At 42.1% G+C, this 23,993-nt stretch overlaps 1 protein-coding gene across 1 annotated transcript in view; it reads left to right on the top strand.

The window, feature by feature from the left end:
• Nucleotides 1-4,660: 4,660 nt before the first annotated feature.
• LOC105714959 (zinc finger protein 273) overlaps nucleotides 4,661-23,993 on the top strand; it is a 44,827-nt gene continuing 25,494 nt past the window's right edge. Inside the window, exons 1-2 of the mRNA XM_012449135.3 lie at nucleotides 4,661-5,106; nucleotides 5,856-5,951. Coding sequence (XP_012304558.2) covers nucleotides 4,953-5,106; nucleotides 5,856-5,951 — 250 coding nt within the window. The 5' untranslated portion in view covers nucleotides 4,661-4,952. The remainder of the gene's footprint in view (nucleotides 5,107-5,855; nucleotides 5,952-23,993) is intronic.

The following is a 23,993-nucleotide window of genomic DNA, read 5'->3' on the forward strand; positions in this document are numbered from 1 at the left end:
AGAGTTTTGCTCTGTCACCCGGGCTGGAGTATAATGGCATGATCTCGACTCACTGCAACCTTCACCTCCCGGGTTCAAGTGATTCTTCTGCCTCAGCCTCCAAACTAGCTGGGATTACAGGTGACTGCCACCACACCCAGCTAATTTTTTGTATTTTTAGTAGACACAGGGTTTCACCATGTTGGCCAGGCTGGTCTTAAACTCCTGACCTCAGGTGATCTGCCCACCTCGGTCTCCCAAAGTGCTGGGATTACAGGCATGAGCCACGACATCCAGCCATAAATAATCCTTTTTTTTCTTTTCTTTTTTTTTACTTTTTAGTAATAGCCATTCTGACTAGTGTGAGATTGTATCTCATTGTGATTTTTCTTTACATTTCTCTAATTATTAAGAATGAGCATTTTTTAATATGCTTGTTAGCCACATATATGTCTTCTCTTGAATATCTGTTCATGCCTTTTTCCCTGTTTAATGAGGCTTTTTTGTAAACTTGCTTAAGTTCTATATCGATTTTGGATATTAGACATTTGGCAGAAGCATAATTTACAAATATTTTCCTTTTTTTTTTTTTTTTTGAGACGGCGTTTCACTCGTTACCCAGGCTGGAGTGCAGTGGCGCGATCTTGGCTCACCGCAACCTCTGCCTCCTGGGTTCAAGGAATTCTCCTACCTCAGCCTCCTGAGTAGCTGGGACTACAGGTATGCGCCACCATGCCCAGCTAATTTTTGTATTTTTAGTAGAGATGGAGTTTCACTATGTTGATCAGGATGGTCTCGATCTCTTGACCTCGTGATCCACCCGTCTCTGCCTCCCAAAGTGCTGGAATTATAGGTGTGAGCCACCGCACCCGGCCTACAAATATTTTCTATTATTCTGTAGATTGTCTTTTTACTCTGTTGACAGTTTTCTTTGATGTGAAAAAGCTCTTTAGTTTAATTAGGTCCCATTTGTCCATTTTTGCTTTTGTTGCAATTGCTTTTATGGAATCTTTAATAGTTCCTGTGTCTAGAATGGTATTTCCTAGATTATCTTCCAGGTTTTTTGTATAATTTTGAGTTTCACATTTAAGTCTTTAATTTATCTTGAGTTAATTTTTGTATATAGTGTAAGGAAAAGGTCCAGTTTCAGTCTTCTACATAGTGCTATCTAGTTATTCCAGCACCATTTATTAAAGAGGGAATTCTTCCTACATTCCTCTTGTCAGCTTTGCAGAAGATCACATGGTTATAGGTGTGTGGCATAATTTCTGGGATCTCTGTCATGTTGCATTGGTTTATGAGCCTGTTTTTTGTACCAGTACCATGCTGCTTCGGTAACTGTAGCCCAGTAGTATAGTTTGAAGTCAGGTAATGTAATGCCTCCAGCTTTATTCTTTTTGCTTAGGATTGCCTTGGCTCTTCAAGACTTTTTTTTGTTTGTTTCATATGAATTTTAAAATAATTTTATTTATTTTTTTTTGGTTAAGAATCTTTTTGGTAATTTGATAAAATAACATTAAATCTGTAAATTTCTGTGGGCGGTATGGCCATTTTAATGATACTGATCTTTTCTATCCATGAGCATTCACTGATCTTCCATTTGTGTCATCTTAGACTTCTTTAAGCAGTGTTTTGTAATTCTTGTAATATAGACCTTTCACTTCCCTGGTTAGCTGTATTCCTAGATTTATTATTTTTTTGTGGGAATTGTGAATGGGATTGGTTTTCATTTGGCTTGGACGTTTTTGAAATACCAGGAATGCTACTGATTTTTAGACATTTATTTTGTGTTCTGAAACTTTTCTTAAGTTGTCATTTTAAAGTGCTTTTCTATAGAAAATATAGGGTTGTCTAGGTATAGAATCATGTCATCTGGAAACGGGTAGTTTAACTTCCTATCTACCTGTTTGGATGCATTTTTGTTTGTTTGTTTTTTGTTTGTTTTTTGCCTGACTGCTCTGGCCAGGACTTAGAATTCTATGTTAAATTGGAGTGGTGAGAGAAGGCAGCCTTGTCTTTTGCCAGTTTTCAAGGAGAAATTCTCCCAGCTTGTGTCCATTCAGTATGTTGACTGTGGGTTTGTCGTAAATAACTCATTACTTTGAGGAATGTACCTTTAATGCCTAGTTTGTTGAAAGTTTTTTTACATGGAGTAGGTTAAATTTTATCAAAAGCTTTTTCTGCATCTATTGATAATCTTGTGGGTTTTGTGTTTAGTTTTGTTTATGTGGTGAATAACATTTATTGATGTGTGTATGTTGAACCAACCTTGCATTTTAAAATAAAGCCTACTTGATTATAGTGAACTAGCTTTTTGTTGTGCTACTGAATTTGGTTTTCCAGTATTTTTTGAGAATTTTTTCATCAATATTCATCAAGGATATTGGCCTGTATGAAGTTTTCTATTTTTTATTATATCTCTGGCAGGTTTTGGTATCCGAATAATATTGTTCTTATATAATGAGTTGGGGAGGAGTTTCTTCTCAATTTTTTTGGAATAGTTTTTGTAGGAATGGTATCAGCTCTTTTTATACATCTGGTAGCATTTAGCAGTGAATCTGTCTTGTCCAGGACTTTTTTTTGTTTGGTAGGCTATTTATTACTAATTCAGTTTTGGAACTTGTTATTGGTCTATTCAGGAATTCAATTCCTTTTTTGTTCAGTCTTAGGGGGATGCATTTGTCCATAAATTTTCATTTTTTCTAGAGTTTCTAGTTTGTTTTCATAGAAGTGTTCCTGGTAGATTTCAAGTTATTTGTCTTTTTGTAGGTTCATTGGTAATGTCTATTTTGTCATTTCTAGTTGTATTTTTGTGAATCTTCTTTCTTCATTAATCTAGCTACTGGTTTATTTTATTAAGTTTTTCAAAGATTTAACTTCTGAATTTCTTTATTTTTTTTTATTTATTTTTATTTTTAGTACAGACAGGGTTTCACCATGTTGGCCAGGCTGGTCTTGAACTCCTGACCTCAAGTGATCCACCTGGCTTGTCCTCCCTAAGCGCTGGGGTTACAGGTGTGAGCCACCACATCCTGCCTCTGAATTTCTTAATATTTTATATAGTTTTTTTTATGTCTGAATCTCCTTAAGTTCACATCTGATTTCAGTTATTTCTTGTCTTCTGATAGTTTAAGGGTTGATTTGCTCTTGTTTCTCTCATTCTTTTTTTTTTTTGGAGACAGAGTTTTGCTCTTGTTGCCTAGGCTAGAGTGCGTTGGCACAATCTTGGCTTATTGCAACCTCCACCTCCTGGATCCAGGTGATTCTACAGCCTCAGCCTCCCGAGTAGCTGGGATCATAGGCATATGCCACCCTGCCTGGCTAATTTTTGTATTTTTAGTAGAGATGGGGTTTCACCATGTTGGCCAGGCTGGTCTTGAACTTGTCACCTCAGGTGATCTGCCCACCTTGGCCTCCCAACGTGCTGCAATTACAGGCATGAGCCACTGTGCCCAGCCTCATTCTTTTATTTATGATATTAGGTTATTAAATTGAGATCCTTCTAACTTCTTGATGTGAGCATTTAATGGCATAAATTTCCCTCTTAATACTGCCTCAGCTATGTTGTAGGGATTCTGATATGTTCTTACTTGTTTTTGTTCTCATTTGTTTTAAGAAACTTCTTGATTCCTGTCTGAATTCCATTTACCCAAATGTCATTCAACTGCAGGTTTAAGTTCCATGTAATTGTATGACTCACTGCAACCTCTGCCTTGTGGGTTCAAGCGATTTTTGTACCTCAGCCTCCTGAGTGGCTGGGATCACAAGTGTCCGCCACCATACTTGGCTAATTTTTGTAATTTTAGTAGAGTTGACATGGTTTCACCATGTGGGCCAGGTTGGTCTTGAATTGACCTGACTCGGCCTCCCAAAGTGTTGGGATTACCGGTGTGAGCCACCATGCCTGGCCGTTTATGTTGCTTCTAGAAGGAGAGTTCTGTAGATTTCTATTAGGATTATTTGATCAAGTATCAAATTTAGGTCTAATATCTTAATTTGCTGCCTCAATAATCTAATAGTGTCTGTGGGGTGATGTTGTCTCCCACTATTACTGTGTCAGAATCGAAATCTGTCATGTACCACTATACCCTGCTAATTTTTGTATTTTTTTTTTTTTTTTTTTAGTAGAGACTGGGTTTGGCCATGTTGGTCAGGCTGATCTTGAACTCCTGTGTTTTTCTGTGTGCCTCAGCACATCACACATATTTGTCTTAGTTCAGTTGATGTTAATGATTCACTTGGTTAAATAATTCTCTGGCACATTTTTTTTCTTACTATAGAATTAATTATTTTTCTCTTCATTATTAAGTATCTTTATGCAGCTGATGTGCATAAACCATCACATTTAATCTGGAAGGTGCCCTTCTTTCTTAGGTTTCTTTTGTATATATTTGTCTTTGGAAAATAAAGGCTCTCATCTTTGTTCATAGGTCAGAAAAGCTGGGAAAAACACAGGCTCTTCCACTTACTGGGTGTTTGACAAAATATTCTTCTTGAGCCGAAAACATTGTTATTACTGGTGAGCTTGTTAAAAATTCAGAAACTCAGACTTATTATAGATCTTCTGGAAAGAAAATCTGCATAACAAGATCTCCAGTTTATTATTGTACACATTAAAATTTTAAAGCTGGCTTGTAACACAACATTTCTTTTCTATATGAAAAATACACACAACTCATTCTGTATGATGTAAATATGGCACTCACAAATGTACATTTGTATTGATGTCATTAATTTTATACTTAACTATCTAGAAAAGTATCATATGTAAACTGCTATTGTGGGTCTTATGCCACTGTATTTTCTCAGAGTTAGAGAATACATTTGAGAATATTTGTTTTGAAAATTATTTTATTGGATAATTTTAGTTGCTCCTATAAGTAAAAAAAAAAAAAAAGAAAGAAAAGTTCTGTTTACTTTCCCATTTCACCTTGAGTCAAATTAAAAATTCTGTCCAGGGCAAGTTGGTAAATATGTTTGTGTGTGTGTGTGTTTTTCAGGGACCACTGACATTTAGGGATGTGGCCATAGAATTCTCTCTGGAGGAATGGCAATGCCTGGACACTGCACAGCAGAATTTATATAGGCATGTGATGTTAGAGAACTACAGAAACCTGCTCTTCCTGGGTGAGGATAACTTCAATACATAATTTACAATATACCCTAAAGGTTTCATTTATCTTTTCTGTAGAATGGTTTTTGGAAATTTATGCTTTGCATAAATAAGTGTTAGATCCCTGTTTTCAAGAAAATCCTGGGGATTTGTTCATTTAGAAATGAATTTTTCTGTCCAGGTGCAATGACTTGAGACTAGACTGACCATCTGGTGACACCCATGTCTACTAAAAATACAAGAATTAGCTGGGTGTGATCTCACATGCCTGTAATCCCAGCTACTCAGGAGGCTGAGGCAGGAGAATGGCTTGAACCTGGGAGGTGGAGGTTGCAGTGAAATGAGATCGTGCCATTGCACTCCAGCTTGGGTGACAGAGCAAGACTCCATCTCAAAAAAAAAAAAAATGAATTTCTTCAAGATATTTCATCTTGACCTGAACTTGCCACATTTCTGAGCTAATCTGTATCCTTCACTCTAGATTAGTGGTAATTCCAAAAATTTAGTGGCATAAAATACTGTTGCCCACACCTTAAAATCTAATTGCCACCACCAATTTTTGATTCAGTAGTACTGAGTAGTGAAATTAAGAACATACAAATTTAAAATATTTTCTAAATATTTAGAAATTTATGATATCAATTAAATATTTTGGGATTAATTTACTAGAATATTTTATTACATCCTCTTTACTGAGCACATTACTAGGTTGGTAATTGGAGAATATGAGCAAGATTCATGTTACTCATTTTTAATAAAACAGGTATTGCTGTCTGTAAGCCAGACTTGATCACTTGTCTGGAGCAAGGAAAAGAGCCCTGGAATATGAAGAGACATGCGATGGTAGCCAAACCCCCAGGTAGGTGAGACAGTGAATACAACAGATGACAAGTCTAAAGGTCAACTAAGGGTCAAGGAGAAAGCCAGTTCTTAAAATGTGATTTGGGTTTTTTTTCTTTAGCTGTCATATAGGGGCATCTTCTGTCTTATGCTTTTTTTTTTTTTTTCCCTTAGACAGAGTCTCTCTCTGTCACCCAGGCTGGAGTTTAATGGTGAGATCTCGACTCACTGCAACCTGCGTCTCCCAGGTTCAAGCAATTCTCCTGCCTCAGCCTCCTGAGTAGCTGGGATTACAGGCACATGTCACCACGCCCAGCTAATTTTTGTCTTTTTAGTAGAGACAGGGTTTCACCATGTTGGTCAGGTTGGTCTCAAACTCCTGACCTAGTGATCCGCCCGCTTCGGCCTCCCAAAGTGCTAGGATTACAGGCATGAGCCACCATGCCCGGCCTCTGTTTTATGCTTTTACATTCTCTAAGGATTCTACTTTCTCTTCAGTGATCTTTCTTCAAGTTTATAGTAAGAGCTGACCAAAGTCCTCTTCATGGCGTGTAAGAGACTGCACAATCTGACTGTTTTTCCATTGTTTCGGGGGACACACAGATATCTGCATAATTTCGAGAAACTCTGTTAAACTGTTTTTCAAGTTCTCTTTTTGCATCACTTCTGAAATATGTGAGAGTAGTGGTTTCTATTACTTTGGGTTTTTTTGTTCCTTTTTCTATACATTCAATCATGTTTTTATTACTATAGTCTTGAAATATAGTTTGAGGTTATAATGTGTGAGGTCGTACTTTGTTCTTGTTCCTCAAGATTGCTTTGGCTATTCAAAGTTTATTGTGATTCAATGTAAATTTTAGGAATGTATTTTCCATTACTGTGAAAAAAATACCATTGCAGTTTTGATAGGGAGTTTATTCAATCTGTAGATCACTTTGGATAATACAGCATTTTAACATTTATTCTTTGAATCCATATACATAAAATATTTTTAAGTTTATTAGTGTCTTCTCTAATTTTTTTCACTGATATATCTTTTATTGTAAAGATTTTTTTAGGCTGGGTGTGGCTGTTCACACCTGTAATCTCAGCATGTTTAGAGGCTGAGGTGGGTGGATCACTTGAGGTCAGGAGTTCGAGACCAGCCTTGCCAACATGGCGAAACACTGTCTCTACTAAATATACAAAAAATAAGCTGAGTGTGGTGATGTGTACCTGTAATCCCAGCTACTTGGGATTCTGAGGCAGGACAATCACTTGAACCCCAGAGGTGGAGGTTGCAATGAGCTAAGATCACCTCCCTGCACTCCAGCCTGAGCAACAGAGCAAAACCGTCTCAAAAAAAAAAAAAAATTTTTTTTACCTGCTTAAATTTCTTCTCAGAAATTTATGATTTAATACTATTGTAAATAAGATTGTTTTCTTTCTCTATTTTGTCAGTTTAAGTGTATGAAACTATAACATACACTTGTATGTTGATTTTAAATTTTGCTAATTTACTGAATGTATTTATTAAACAGATTTTCATGTACTGGTTGTGTTTTTTTTTATTTTGTTTTGTTTTGTTTCTGTTGTTGTTGTTGTTGTTTTGACATGGAGTCTCACTCTGTTGCCCAGGCTGGGGTGCAATGGTGCTATCTCAGCTTACTACAACCTCCGACTCCCTGGGTCAAGCGATTCTCCTGCCTCAGCCTCCCGAGTAGCTGGATTTACAGTCACATGCCACCATGCCCAGATAATTTTTGTATTTTTAGTAGAGACAGGGTTTCACCATGTAGGCCAGGATGGTCTCGAGCTCTTGACCTCATGATCCACCCACCTTGGCCTGACAAAGTGCTGGGATTAGAGGCATGAGCCACCGTACCTGGCTAGTTGTGGTTTTTAAAAGGTAACATCATATGATCTACTACAGCAACTTTTTACTTATTTGTCCTCAATTTCAATGGCTGGCTTGCTTCCTTCCTTCCTTCCTTCCACTAATTCTTCTAATATACGCATCCATTGCTAGTTAAAATAGAAGCAGTTGACAATGGCACAATATAGTTTTGCATTGATGTCTATAGATTTGAAGAAACAAACACCTCTTCAAGTTTTTATAACCTGGTTTCAGGAGGTAAAGATATTTTTATGTTGCACCCCCAGGGTGATGGGATGCCCCCTGGGTTTGTAGTGGAGAAGGGTGTAGTGCTCACAAGGATGCTGGGTCTGCACTAGGGTCCACCTTTAGTTGGCTCGTTAGAAGAAGCTTGGGTAGTTGTAATTCCCATTATATTTCTGGACAGACTGAATCTTTGCTTTGTAGGGCAGACACCAGGACAGGTTTTTGCAGTTCAGTCTGCATATGATGGGCCTTATATCAGCATGTGGATGAGTCTGGCTTTCACTGAGCACCAGACAGGATTTTCCCAGGTCACTGTGTGGGTTTCTATGTAGGCAGAACTGGCCATTAACTGTAGCTCAGGGAGCTGGAACTGAGTCTTTGAACTGCTTCAGGGACTACAGTAAAGCCAAGGTCTGCAGGCCTCCTGCATGGCTATAGATGAGTATCTTCCTCCAGGCCTCTGAACGTGCAGGACCTCTCCCAGACTATAGCTGGGAGGAGTTTGGGATGGTTATAGAGTAATTTCAAAATTCTCAGTGAGACCAAGTTAGGTGGGCCATTCTCTGGTGTGCTGCTAAAGAACAGGGGTCCTATAGTGTGCCACCTGACCAAGGGTCTGCTTTCTGAAGAGAACACTTCTCAATCTTGGGCTTTAGCAGAGTTTCATAACTCCCTCCCTTGATCTCAAAGATTCTTTAAAGGCACTTATTTTGGAGGTGGGGTGTTGCTGCATAATCCAGGATGGTCTTAAAATTCCTGCCTCAAGCAGTTCTCCAACCTGAATGTGCCATGTAGCTGTCATTATGGTGTGAGCCATGATGCCTGATTCTCTCAGAGGCATTTTTGCCAGGGATGGCTGACAAATTTTCTTGTTCTGAGGGGATAAGCAAATAGGGCACCTTTTATTTTTACATCTTACTGGTGTCACTCTCCCTGTATAGTTTTCCTTTCTATTTGCTAGTTCAAATTTTTCTGTAATTTTATTTTATATTTCTTTTTCTTTGAGATGAAATTTTTTGCTCTTGTGTCCCAGGCTGGGGTGCAATGGCATGATCTCAGCTCACTGCAGCCGCTTCCTGGGTTTAAGTGATTCTCCTGCCTCAGCCTCCCAAATAGCTGCAATTACAGGCATGCGCCACCACACCCAGCTAATTTTGTATACTTAGAAGAGATAAGGTTTTACCATGTTGGTCAGGCTTATCTCAAACTCTTCACCTTAGGTGATCCACCTGCCTCTGCCTCTCAAAGTGCTGTGATTATAGGTGTAAGCCACCACACCTGGTCTTATCTGTAATTTTAGATTCAGACATTTAAGACAATATGCTAGAATTTTCATGAGATGCCTGAAGTAAATTATGTAATTAGTAGGTACTCCATATTTACTAAAATAGTTATTTATAAATTTAGGTTTGCTGCAGGAAAAAAGAAATTGCAGAATTTTCACACACTTTCTTCAGCCTGTATCTAAATAGTAATGTAATTTATTCCAAATGTTTATTTTACATATCAGAGGCTCTAACCATATTCTACAAAATATATATATAATACATATTTTCTTTATTTAGCAAAGTAAGGCTATTCTTTGCTTCCAACATTGGATTACAGCAGTTTTATTTTATGTAAGAATAGCATATATTTAAAACATAAAAATGAACTCGTTTGTTTTAAATTCTCATTAGAATTTTCTGTTTTTGATTATACGACATTTTGCTGAAATTTTACTGCCACACAGTGCATGCCAATGATTCAAATACTTGCCTTCCATGAGTACACAGTTACAGTCAAATATTGCAGTCATCTATGTGCGACCCCAGCTGTGGGACCCTGACCCACGGAGGCAGGCGCTCGATAGGCACGAGGCAGGACGCGTGGTGACCAGTACCGGCTTTATTGGGATCTCTGGGCGACTCAAGCAGGAAGGGAGGAATCGCGCACGCTTGCATTGTTCGGTCGGTTTTATAGGGACTGAGGGCCTGGGGTGGTAGGAAGGCTGATCTGGCAGGTAGCGATTGGCCAGGTTGGTTGCTGGGCAGAAAAAGCGGCAGGAGAGCTGATCTAGCGATTGGCTGGGTTGGTTGCTGGGCAGAAAACCTGCCGGGCGGGAGCTTGTGGGACGGGAGGCTACGGGGGCGGATGGTGATTGGCTTGGGGGGTTGTTGGGCGGAAAGGTTGCTGGCCTCGGGCCGGGCCAGGATAGAGTGAGATAAGGGACCCTCCCTGCGGGGGAGGAAGGGCCTCCTTTATTGGGAATTAGGCCTTTTCCGCATGACTGGGGAACGAGGCCAAAAGTTCTCTACCAGACATTCCCAACTCCTTAAAGAGGAAAAAGGGCGGCGGCAGTCTTTCTGGCTACTTCCTGCTGACTTTGGGGCGGCGAAAGGGAGAGGGTAGGAGTTTAGGCCGTCTGGAGAAGGGGTATAACGGTATTCCGGCCAATGGAGGTTAGGCATCGGTTGGAGCATCACTTGATGGATGGTGACTCTAGTAAGCTCTAGTGAGCTCTTGGAACTGCTTTTGAAGAAACTGGAAGAGACAGGGTAAGAAAAAAACAGAATTAGGCAGAGGCCGAGAACGGGTCCAAGAAGAGGAAGGAGGTAGGGGAAAAGTCCATTAAGTCTGCTCCACAGAGGGTTATCCTGAAGAGCCTTCCGTCGTTTGGCCTAGTCCTCCTGGAGAGTTGTGATTTTGTCCCTGACAGTGCCCGACCGGTTGGTAGGGCGAGGCACAGGCCTCCTTTTTCGGCCGTGAGCAGGTCCAGACCTCGGCAGTTCTGTAAGTGACTTCTGCAAGGGAATTAAGCTGGTCCTGGACAACTTGAAAGGTAAATGAGAACAGATTAACATAATTAATTACTTGATGAGAGAGTTAGGTTTTGGTAAGTTTAAGAGATAGAGGGCCAGTAGGGGTGGCCCTCCAGCTGGGAGGGGTGCCATGGAGAGCCTTTTTAACCCGCGAAAGGTGAATCCAGGACGAGACCTCAGCTATTTTAATGGCAGAAGGGGTGGTGAGGATGACCGTGTACGGGCCTTCCCACCTTGGAGTGAGAGGTTTTGGGGTGAGATTTTTAATGAGAACCGAGTCTCCGGGGGAAATTGCTGGGGGGTTTTCAGAAGATTGTGTGGGATGAGGAAGAGAGACGTTGGCGTGCTCACGAAGAAGGCTTCGGAGAAGGGTGAAATAGGGGAGGTATCCTTCTAAAGGAGCAGCGTCAGGAGGTGGTGGGGTTGAGAGCAGAAAAGGGCGACCGTACAGCAGCTCAAAGGGGCTAAGTCCTGTTGGTTCCTGTGGGGTGGCTCGGATCCAGGCTAGAGCAAGAGGTTGGAGAGTAGGCCAAGAAAGTTTTACCTCAATGGTCAGTTTGGCCAAATGGTCTTTGAGAATCCCGTGGGCCCGTTCGACCTTACCCGATGACTGAGGGTGGTAGGGGATGTGTAGTTTCCAGGAGATGTTGAGAGACTTGACGACCAGCTGGACTACCTGGGCTATGAATGCTGGACCGTTGTCTGACTGGATGGTGGCAGGTAGGCCGAAGCAGGGGATGATCTCTTGAATAAGAATGGAGGCCACTGTGTCTGCTGTTTCACGAGAGGTAGGGAAAGCTTCAATCCAACCTGAAAAGGTATCTACAAAGGTTAGGAGGTAGCGAAGTTTTTTGTGAGTGGGCATATGGGTGAAATCAATTTGCCAATCCTGAGCCGGCAGGTTGCCATGAATTTGGTGGGTGGGAAACTGTGGCTTTAGGCTTCCCTGAGACGAGACCTTAGAGCAAGTGACACATGTTTTGTGTACCTGCTCAATTGTCTGTTGTAGGCCTGGTGAATAAAAGAGGGGTTATATAAAGTGGTACAATGCCTTGGGCCCTATATGTAAGGATTGGTGGATTTCGGCAATAATTGTAGGAGCCTGTTCCCATGGGAGGGCGATATTATTTAGGAAGATCCAGCCCTGGTTAGACTCGGTTTTACCCTTTTATATAAGGTCCTGTCTTCCTGATGGTGAGTACATTGGTGATGTAGCTGCGGTAAGGAACAGAACTGGAGCGGGAGCTGGCCTGGTACTAGTTAGAGCCTTTGCTACTGCATTTGCCCTTGCATTGCCCCGAGAAACGGCATCCTGCTGAGCTTGGTGCCCTCGGCAGTGGATGACTGCAACCTCTTTGGGCAGCATCAGAGCTTGAGATTTGGGTGGCATTGACTATATTGGGAGGGACAGGGGGTTGAAGCAAAGGGTTAAGACAGGGCATAGTCTCAGTTAGGAGAGACAGTAGGAGGTGTGTATGTGAGGGGTTTGACTTCGTGTATTTGAGATTAGTAAGTTGAAGAGTGGCCCCCACAGCCTGGAGAATATCTTGTCCTAGCAAGGGAACTGAGCATGAGGGTATGATTAAAAAGGAGTGAGAGAAGGGATGTCCCTCGAGGACACAGGCTAGGGGAGGAGTTTGGTTAGGACAGAAAGGCCTTCCCTCGATTCCCATGACCGTGACCTGGGAAGGTGTACTAGGCCCTGAGTAGGAAGGCAATACAGAGTAGGCAGCCCCCGTGTCCACTAAAAGAAATGGACTTACGCGCTACCTGCAGTGTTACCCTGGGCTTGGCAAGGGTGATGGGGGTCCTCGAGTCCAGGCTGCATCAGTCATCCAGAAGGCCAAGTAATTCAAGGGGAGGGATTGTTTCCCACGGACCAGCCTGCTCCTCACATAGAGGTGCGGGGAGTGGGCCTTTGGTCCAGGATGGGCAATCAACCTTCCAATGTCCAGTCTGTTTGCAGTTTGGGCAAGGTCCAGGAGGTGGACGAGGACAGGGGCACTGCCGGGCCCAATGTCTCTCTTGATCACATCTATAGCAGGACCCAGGCGGGGCCCTTAAAGTATTTCGGACAGGTTTCGATGGACCTCCCTCACCAGATGTTTGGTAGATTGCCGGCCTCAGGGCTGCTACAAGAGCTCAGGCTTGGAGGCCTACCTTCTGCCATAAGTGGGCCTGTCGGGTGGCCTCAGCCTTATCCTCTCAGCCATTAAAGACCTTAAATGCCATGTTTACCAGGTCTCGTATGGGAGTCTGGGGGCCTTCCTCAGCTTTTTTAAGCTTCCTCCTTATATCAGCCGCTGACTGGGAGATAAAGTGGGTGGCTAGGACTGTAGCTCCTGCTAAGGAGGCCGGATCCAGCCAGGTATGGAGGATCATAGCATTAGTCAAGCGGTCAAGAAAGGCGGCTGGGTTTTCATCGGGTCCCTGGGTTATTTCCCTTAACCTATCATAATTGACTACCTTTTGGGCTGCACTTTGCATGCCCGCCAGGAGGCACTGTAGCATTTGGTCTTGACGGCGGCGGCCATCCTGACCGTCCTGATAATCCCAGTTAGGGTCGGCCTCGGGGACCGCTGCCGCGCCTACTGGCATCTGGTTGTTAGTCAGATGTATCTGATTAGCATATTCCCGGGCTGTTGTAAAAATCCGGTCACGCTCGTCTAGGGTAAGGGTGGAGGATAGGATTACAAATGTGTCATGCCAGGTTAAATCATATGCCTGAGTAAGGTAGTGGAATTCTTTGGTGTAAGCAGTAGGATTGGTGGAGAAAGATCCTAGGCGTTTTTTAATGGCTGACAGATCAGAGAGGGAGAAGGGAACGTGCACTCAGACAATACCCTCTGCTCCGGCCACCTCGCGGAGGGGGCAAAGGAGGGAGGCTTCATCGCTAGGAGCACTGCGCAAGCCGGTGTGTGCACTAACGGGAGAGGCTAGGTTGGAATCAGGAGATGGAGGAACCAGGGGGGATTGTTGCACCTTTATTATTACCCTTATTATTACTACTGTCATTACTACAATCTTTATCATTACTACCATTACCATCATTACCATTACCATAACCTTCATTATGATCACCACCACTTTTACCATTACCACCATCGCCTCCATTATCACCTACAACACACTACCGTCACCTTCATCACCTTCATTATACCTTCATCATACCTTCATCATCACCACTTTCATTACCAGCACCATTATTAACAGTCACTTTCATCTCAAGGGCTTGAGTTGGTTAGTTAAGGTGGCCTTATTCGGTAGGTCCACTGGGGAGGCGACGTGCCTTGAGAGTGGCTGAATCTGTAGCTACTGCATAGGCTGCATAGGCCACTTTTCGTTACCCCTCTGCTGTCACTATTGAACTCCTATTTACAAAAAGACAAGGTCTGGGCTAGAGAGAGAAAGGTTAGACAGGCCCTCCCAAGGTGTAACAAATGTATCCATTAGCTTAGGACAGGAATGGGCTGCGGAGGGGGAACGGGATGGAAGAGGAAACAAAGTAGCCGAGTTGAGTAGAGAAGTCAGACAAAAGCTGACTGAAGGATTTTTAAAGAGAAAGTAAGACTTAAGAGTGTAGAGGAATGGTAAAGAAGGCATTTTTTTCTTTTCTGTATGGAAAGCCCTAGTTTGGGTAGGTTTTGGGCTAGGCATCCTAATGATGACTTGGGGTCTAAGCGGGACTTCTGGTTCCCCATAGTTGACTTTTGTGGGTCAGTCGGAGGCGAGGAAGGGATAGGAACAATACTACACCCAACACGGGCAGAAGAGTTCCTTTCCCGGAGCGGGTGGCTGAGAGAACCTACAAGCTACAATGATTAATGCAACGATGATAATAAGGAGGAGAGCAAAAAGAGACAGGGCTAGGACTGTCTGCCACATGGCAAAATTAGAGGCTACAATAAAGACAACACTACATAAAAGACTGACGGACAAAGGGTGGGTGCCCCCCCAGATGGGAGACCAGTCTGATGCCTTCCCGGCCACGTCCCTGTGGAACTGTGGGTTGAGGCCCACACAAGCCCCTGTAGCTGTTAGGCCATGGGGCTACACATAAACTCACTCACTCACACCAGAATTAGGAAGAAAGGAGAAAAATAGAGTTAAAGTAGAAAGCTGGAGATGGTAGGGTTAAAAGTAGAAAGTGGGAGAAAGCAAAGTAAATAGAAAGCGGGAAAAAGTAGAGTTAATAGAAAGCGGAGTTAATAGAAAGCAGGAGAAAGAGTTAATAAAAAGCTGCCACCATCTTAAGGGTGCAGTCTCCAAAGGAGGAGGCGCGGAGGGAGTGGGGGAAGGGCGAGGTGAGGCCTCTGAGGCAGGAAGCGCGGGGGGAGGAGACAGATGTTCAGGCAGCTCTTCCTGTGTTGAGTAAGGCGGGGGAGAGGTAATGGAGATAGTGGAGGAGGTGTTGCGAGGGACTTGAACTAAAAGAACCTGATGAGTAGAGCAAGTGGAACAAAGGTCCGGGTGGGTACGGAGATCCCAAAAAGCCAGTACATAAGGCACCTCACGATCTTTGCCTGTACGGCGGCAGAAATTGTCAAGGTCACGAAGGATGTTGAAATCGAAAGTGCCAGTCGGGGGCCAATGTGACTGGTTATCGAGCTGGTACTGAGGCCATGCCGCTTGAGACAAGAAAATAAGTTTCTTTCGCCTCAAGGTTTGCGAGTATCCCAATTTGGAGAAGTTTCGCAATAAACACCCAAGAGGGGTGTTAGGGGGTATTTTGGACTCCGCGTTCCCCATGGCGTGCGCAGCAGTGGTTCCCTGCCAATGGCTGGGCAGATGCAGGAAGAGGTGTCCCCCTAGCACTGCAGATACCCAGAGAATTAACGGAGGGAATAGTCAGAGAGGGCGTCCCCTGTCTGGCAATTCCCGGGAGGGCTCCTGGAGCCGGAACGGAGGACCTTCCTCGGGTCAGCCGACGCTAGGCGAGGGGTCCGGAGAGTTGGGAGGGACTACTGTGCACACCACGTGGAAGGAAAGGTAAGAAGAAAAAAATGAACTTACCTTATTCGGAGTGTAGAGATGTCAAATCCAAAAGGGTCGCCGGAGGAGGGGGCTGCGGCCAGGCCGGCAGCCCGCGCTCCCGGGTTTCGGCACCACTTGTGCGACCCCAGCTGTGGGACCCCGACCCACGGAGGCAGGCACTCGATAGGCACGAGGCAGGACGCGTGGTGACCAGTACCGGCTTTATTGGGATCTCCGGGCGACTCAAGCAGGAAGGGAGGAATCGAGCGCGTTCGGTTGGTTTTATAGGGACTGAGGGCCTGGGGCGGTAGGAAGGCTGATCTGGCAGGTAGCGATTGGCCAGGTTGGTTGCTGGGCAGAAAAAGCGGCAGGAGAGCTGATCTAGCGATTGGCTGGGTTGGTTGCTGGGCAGAAAACCTGCCGGGCGGGAGCTTGTGGGACGGGAGGCTACGGGGGCAGATGGTGATTGGCTCAGGGGGTTGTTGGGCGGAAAGGTTGCTGGCCTCGGGCCGGGCCAGGATAGAGTGAGATAAGGGACCCTCCCTGCGGGGGAGGAAGGGCCTCATTTATTGGGAATTAGGCCTTTTCCGCATGACTGGGGAACGAGGCCAAAAGTTCTCTACCAGACAATCCAGACAGATTGCCTTTTTTTGTTTGTTTTTGAGACAGTCTTGCTCTGTTGCCCAGGCTGGAGTGCAGTGGTGCAATCTGGGCTCACTGCAACCTCCACCTCCCAGGTTCAAGTGCAGTTCTCCTGCTTCAGCCTACTGAGTGACTGGGATTATAGGCATGTGCCACCATGCCCAGCTAATTTTTGTATTTTTAGTAGAGACGGGGTTTCACCATGTTGGTGAGGCTGGTCCCGAATTCTTGACCTCATGATCCACCCACCTTGGCCTCTCAAAGTGTTGGGTTACAGGTGTGAGCCACCGCTCCTGGCCTACAAATTCTATTTAATGGTACATCAATGTTGCACACCAGATTTTATGGATAAACATTTTCTTTTATTGTTTTGGTATTCCATATTAGTGTTATTTTATTGTAGGTTTCTTAACATCAGGTTATTGTGTTTTTTGGTTTTACTTCCATATTATTTTAGGCAATTTGCAATTCTGTTTGTACACTTTAAGACATTGTGAGGTTTAATTAAGAGATAGTCATATGTCTGTCACAATCATATAGATATATAATTTGTGTGTTATTGTCTATAAATATAACCTCAATTTTATTTATGGCTTATTTTGTATATATTCTTTCCTAACTGATTTTTAATGCTTGTTTTATCAAAGTGAGTAGTTATGGAAATAGTCTTTTCACCATGTGTTTAACAATGAATATATATTTTCTTCGTGTAAGAGAAACACTTTTTTTATTTGAAGGTAATTTTTGGAAAGATTTGTAATTGTGTTTTTTTGTTGTTGTTTTTTTATTCTTTGCTTTTCTTCTTGTAAAAACACATAACATAAAATTTGCCATCTTAAATCTATTTAAGTGTACATTTCAGGGCCAAGCATGGTGGGGGCTTACATCTGTAATTACAGGATTTTTAAAGGTCAAGACAGAAGATCACTTGAGCCCAAATGTTTGAGACCGCCATGGGCAGCATATGAAGACACCCTCTCTACAAATAATTTTTAATGATAGCCAGGCATGGTGGTGTGCACCTGTGGTCCCAGCTACTTGAGAGTTTAATATGGGAGGATAACTTGAGCCTTCGAGTTTGAGGTTGAATTGAGCCAATATCGTGTACTCCACTTTGGATGACAGAGGGAGACCCTGTTTCAAAAAAAAAAAAAAAAAAAAAAAAAAAACCCTGTGCATTTCAGACATGCATATTCACATTATTGTGCTAAAAACTTCCAGAAATTTTACATTTTGTAAAACTGGCAGTCAATACCGGTTAAGTAACAACTGCTCATTTTACCCTCTCTTTAGCCCTTGACAAACACCCTTCCACTTTGTGTTTTTATGAGTGTGACTACTTAAGATATCTCATTGAAGTGGAATCATATAATATCCATCATTTTGTCACTAGCTTATTTCAGGCAGCATAATATTCTCAAAGCTTACTTTAAAATGTGACAAGATTTTATTTTTTAAGGCTGAATAATATTCCATTGTATGTTACGTTTTTTGATGTCTTCAAGGAACATCTGGGTTGCTTCAGCCTTCTGGGTTTTGGAAAAAGTGGCACAATAAGCATGAATGTTCAAATATGTCTTTCAGGTCCTGTGTTGCATATTTTGGATACAGGTTTATAAATGGGATTGTTGTATTTAATGATTATTTCATTTTTAATTATTTGAGGAACATTTATAACATTTTACAATAATGGCTGCATTTGGTTTTTTCAGCAACAATCAACATGTGTTTTATTTTCCAATAAAAATGATAACAAATTTGATGTTTTTAAAAATGTATAGTGGGGCCGGGCGCGGTGGCTCACGCCTGTAATCCCAGCACTTTGGGAGGCCGAGGCGGGTGGATCACGAGGTTAAGAGATCGAGACCATCCTGGTCAACACGGTGAAACCCCGTCTCTACTAAAAATACAAAAATTAGCTGGGCATGGTGGTGTGTGCCTGTAATCCCAGCTACTCGGGAGACTGAGGCAGGAGAATTGCCTGAACCCAGGAGGCGGAGGTTGCGGTGAGCCGAGATTGCGCCATTGCACTCCAGCCTGGGTAACAAGAGCGAAACTCCATCTCAAAAAAAAAAAAAGAAATGTATAGTGGTCATTCTGATGGATGTGAGATGATTTTTTTCTTGTGATTTTTATGCATTTCTCTACAAATTAGTAATTTTGTGTGTCTTTTCAAATGTTTTTTTCCCATTTGTGGTGTTTTTTTTTTTTTGAAATGGAGTCTGTTGATCAGGCTGAAGTGCAGTGGCATGATCTCAGCATGCAACTCATTGCAACCTCCAGCCTTCCTGAGTTCAAGTGATTCTCCTGCCTCAGCCTTCCGAGTAGCTGTAATTAACAGGTGCACACCACCACACCTGGCTGAATTTTGTGTTTTTAGTAGAGATGAGGTTTTACCATATTAGCCAGTCTGGTCTCGAGCTATTGACCTTAAATAATCCTCCCACCTCGGACTCCCAAAGTGCTGAGATTACAAGTCACCGTGCCTGGCCTGTATATCTTCTTTGATGAAAATTTCATTCAATTATTTGTCCATTTCTAAATCAAGTTATTCAACTTTATTTTTCCTTTTGAAGAATTGTTTATATATTCTGAATATTAACTCCCATCACATGTGATTTGCAAATGATTTTGCCCGTTTAGTAAGAGGCATTGTTGCATTAGTCAGTGTTTTCTTTGATGTGTAAACATTTTGAAATATAGCATAAATGTATTTATTCTTTGTTGCTTATACATTTAATGTCATATCTAAGAAAATGGTGCCAGGACCAATGCCATGTCTTTCCTCTATATTTTTTTCTAAGAGATTTGTTTTATGGTTTGATTTTTGTTTTTTTTTTATTTCTAAGTACCTTTTTTTTTTTTTTTTTTCCTCAGATGGAGTCTTGCTTTGTTGCCCTGGTTGGAGTGCAGTGGCATGAGCTCGGCTCACTGCAACCTCCCCTTCCTGGGTTTAAGCAATTCTTCTGCCTCAGCCTCCTGAGTAGCTAGGATTACAGGCATGCACGACCATCCTGGCTAATTTTTGTATTTTTAGTAGAGACAGGGTTTCACCATGTTGGCCAGGCTGGTCTCGAACTCCAGACTTCATGATCCGCCTGCCTTGGCCTCCCAAAGTCCTAGGATTACAGGTGTGAGCACTGCGCCTGGGCAATTTTCTAAATATCTTATTTTAAAATATTTTTTATATATGGTTCAAGGAAATAATCCAACTTTATCAGTGATGATACCCAGTTTTCAATGTTATTTTTTGAAAAGAACATCTTTTCTCTATTGTGCTCACGACAACTTTGTGGAAGATCATTTGATCATATACAGAAGGATTCACTTCTGAGTTCTCTGTTCTGTTCTTTCATCTGTTTATCTGTTTTTGTGTCAGTACCATGCTGTTTTTGTTGTATCTTTTAGTATGTTTTGAAATCAGAAAGCATAATGCCTGTTTGTTCTCTCTCATGGATGTTTGACTATAGTTCATAATCAAAATTTAACAATATTTCTGTAAAATCTGTGCTATTGGGATTTTTGTAGAAATTATGTTGAATTTGTATGTTCAGGCTGGAGTGCAGTGGTGTGATTTCGACTCACTGCAACCTCTGCCTCTCAGGTTGAAGTGATTCTCCTGCCTCAGCCTCCCACTTAATTGGGATTACAGGTTCACACTACCACGCCTGGCTGATTTTTGTATTCTTTTAGTAGAGACTGGGTTTCACCATGTTGGCCAGGCTGGTCTCAAACTCCTGACCTCAGATGATCCACCCACCTCGACCTCCTAAAGTGCTGGGGATTACAGATGTGAGCCACTGGGCCCAGCTGACATTTTTTAAAAATTTAATGTTTTGACCCCTGAGCAGAAATATGTTGAAGAATGTGTTTGATTTTCATATATTTTAAGATTTGCCAGTTTTGCTTTTGGTTTTAGTTCCTAGTTTCATTCATTTTGGTCAGAAAATATACAGTGTATAATTTTGGTCCTCTCAGTACTTGTTGTTGTTGTTGTTTTGAGACAGGATCTTAGTCTGTCGTCCCAGCTGGAGTGTGGTGGCATGGTTTTCACTGGCTGTAGCCTCTGCCATCTTGGCTCAAGTGATCCTGTTACCTCAGGGTTTTCAGTAGTTGGGACTACAGACATGCACTACCATGTCTGGTTAATTTTTTGTATTATTTGTAGGGACAGGGTCTCACGAGGTTGCCCCGGTTGGTCTCAAACTTTTGGCCTCACATGAGCCTTTTCCCTTCATCTCCCAAAGTTTTGGGATTACAGGCATGAGCCACTGCACCCAGCTGGTATCCTTAAATTTAATGAGTTGATATGTGTCCTAACAGATAAACCAGGTGTAAATAAAAATATTGGGTAATCTCTTGCTTTTGACTGGAAAGTTTTCTATTTGTCTGTTAAGCCTAGTTGATCTATAATATGGTTTGAATGTCCATGTTCTCCAAACTGCATGCTGCAATGTAATTCTCATTGTTCAATGTGGAAACTGATAGGAGGTGTTTGGGTCATGGGGGAAAATTCCTCATGAATGGCTTGGCACCATCCTCTTGGTAATCAAAAAGCTTACACTTTATTAGTTCTAATGAAACCTGATTCATTAAAAGAACCTGGCTCCTTCACCTCACATTTGTCCTGTCTTTTACTTTATAAATTATCCCCTATCAGGTATTCTTTTATATGCAAAATAATTAATACAGTCTATAATGTCTAAGTTTTCTTCTTTTTCTTTTTCTTTTTTTTTTTTTTTTTTGCGCGATGGTGTCATGCTCTGTCACCCAGGCTGGAGTGCAATGACATGATCTCAGATCACTGCAGCCTCTCTGCCCCCCAGGTTCAAGCGATTCTCCTGCCTCAGCCTCCTGAGTAGTTGAGATTACAGGTGCTCACCACCACGCCCAACTAATTTTTGTATTTTTAGTAGAGACAGAGTTTCGCCATGTTGGTCAGGCTGGTCTCAAATTCCTGACCTCAGGTGATCCACCCACCTCGACCTCCCAAAGTGCTGAGATTATGGGCATGAGCTACCACACCTGGTGTTCAGTGTTTTTTTTTTTTTTCTTATTAATTTATTTGACTTTTCTATTATTGAAAATGAGGTCTTGATGTCTACAATTATTATGTTGCTATGTATTTCCTGCTTTACTTTTGTTGGTAATTATACATATTGAAGCCATGATATATATACGCAGACAGACAGACAGACAGATAAACAGATAGATATAATAGTTCAGGATTCCTGGAAATTTGGCCTATTTACCATTATATAATATCAATCTTTGTCTTATGCTAATACCTCCCCCTGCCCTGCCCCAGACAAAGTCTCACTCTCTTGCCCAGGTTGGAGTGCAATGGCATTATCTTGGCTCACTGCAACCTTTGCCTCCCAGGTTCAAGTGATTATTCCACCTCAACCTCCTGAGTAGCTGTGATTACAGGCACCTGCCATCATGCCTGGCTAATATTTGTACTTTTGTAGAGATGGGGTTTAACTGTGTTGGCCAGGCTGGTCTCAAACTCCTGACCTCAGGTGATGTGCCTGCCTTGGCCTCCCAAAGTGCTGGGATTACAGGCATAAGCCACTGCGCCTGGCTGCTAATACTTGACTTAAAGCATATTGTGATAATATGATTATGACTACCTCACCCAATTGTGGTTACTATTTTCATGGAATATGGATTTTTTTCAGTCTGTTACTTTCAGCCTATTTGACTCAATGCTAAAATGAGTCTGTTGTAGGCAGCATATTTCATGCCTTTTTCTTAAGCCACTCTGGCATTCTGTTTCTTTTGCTTTTTATAATTATTTTGTGTATTTATTTTCAAGACAGGGTCTCATTCTGTCAACCACACTGGTTTGCAGTAATGTGATCATGGCTCACTTCAGCCTCAACCTTCCAAACTCAGATAACTATCATTTTCATCTATCATTTCAGATGATTCTGTCATTTCAGCCCACCATTACAAGTATGTACCATCATGCCCAGTTTGTTTTTGTTTTTCCTGAGATGGAGTCTTGCTCTGTCGCCCAGGCTGGAGTGCAGTGGTGTGATATGGGCTTACTGCAACCTCTGCCTCCCAGGTTCAAGTGATTCTCCTGTCTCAGCCTCCTAAGTAGCTGGGATTACAGGCATGCACCACTGCATCTGGCTAATTTTTATATTTTTATTAGAGATGGGATTTCAGTGAGTTGGCCAGGCTGCCTGTTGAACTCCTGACCTCAAGTGATCCGCCTGCTCGGCCTCCCAAAGTGCTGGGATTACAGGTGTAAGCCACTGCACCTGGCTATTATTTCTTTGTATTATTTGTAGAGACAGGGCTTTGCCATGTTACCCAGGCTTGTCTCAAACTCCTGGGTTCAAATGATAAGTCCATGTTGGCCTCCCAAAGTCCTGCGATTACATTTTTTTAATCAAGTAGTTTAACTAATTTGTAAAAATTACTTAAATGAAGTTACTATTACTTTTTATTGTTACTGTTTTATATGTTTCTTTTTTTTTTATTGCATTTTAGGTTTTGGGGTACATGTGAAGAACATGCAGGATTGTTGCATAGGTACACACATGGCAGTGTGGTTTGCTGCCTTCCTCCCCATCACCTATATCTGGCATTTCTCCCCATGCTATCTCTCCCCATCTCCCCACTCCCCGCTGTCCTTCCCCTATTTCCCCCCAAGGGACCCCAGTGTGTGATGTTCCCCTCCCTGTGACCATGTGTTCTCATTATTCAACACCCACCTATGAGTGAGAACATGCAGTGTTTGATTTTCTGTTCTTGTGTTAGTTTGCTGAGAATGATGGTTTCCAGGTTCATCCATGTCCCTAAAAAGGATACAAACTCATCGTTTTTTATGGATGCATAATATTCCATGGTGTATATGTTCCACATTTTCCCTGTAGATATGTTTTCCTCATTTCCTGCTCTACTACCCTAATTTTTGTTTTAATTTTTTAGTGACATGGTTTAATTTTATTATGTTTTGCATACTTTCTATAAATATCATCTTTGTAATCATCTTGAAAAATGGAGATAACATACCACATCTTAAAGTGAAAAAATATATTTTAATGTCATAATAACAAATTGAATACAAAAGCTATACTTCAGTATTTTCCAGTTTGCTATTGATATTAAAAATTATATTATTTTGGCCAGGCATGGTGGCTCATGCCTGTAATCCCAGCACTTTGGGAGGCCAAGGCGGGTGGATCACCTGAAGTTGGGAGATCAAGACCAGCCTGACCAACATGGAGAAACCCCATCTCTACTAAAAATGCAAAATTAGCTGGGTATGGTAGTGCATGCCGGTAATCCCAGCTACTCAGGTGGCTGAGGCAGGAGAATTGCTTGAACCCGGGAGGCAGAGTTTGTGGTGAGCCTAGATCCCACCTTGCACTCCAACCTGGGCAACAAGAGCAAAACTCCATCTCAAAATAATTATTATAATAATGTTATGTATCTATTAATAGATTTATGCAGGTTTTATATTTTGTTTTTCATATTCCATAAATCATGAAGGGTTTTTTACACCATCACGATGATAATAAAGAAT

This window comes from Aotus nancymaae, unplaced genomic scaffold (assembly GCF_030222135.1).
Source record: "Aotus nancymaae isolate 86718 unplaced genomic scaffold, 86718_ANA_hifiasm-v0.15.2.pri h1tg000012l, whole genome shotgun sequence".
NCBI lineage: Eukaryota > Metazoa > Chordata > Mammalia > Primates > Aotidae > Aotus > Aotus nancymaae.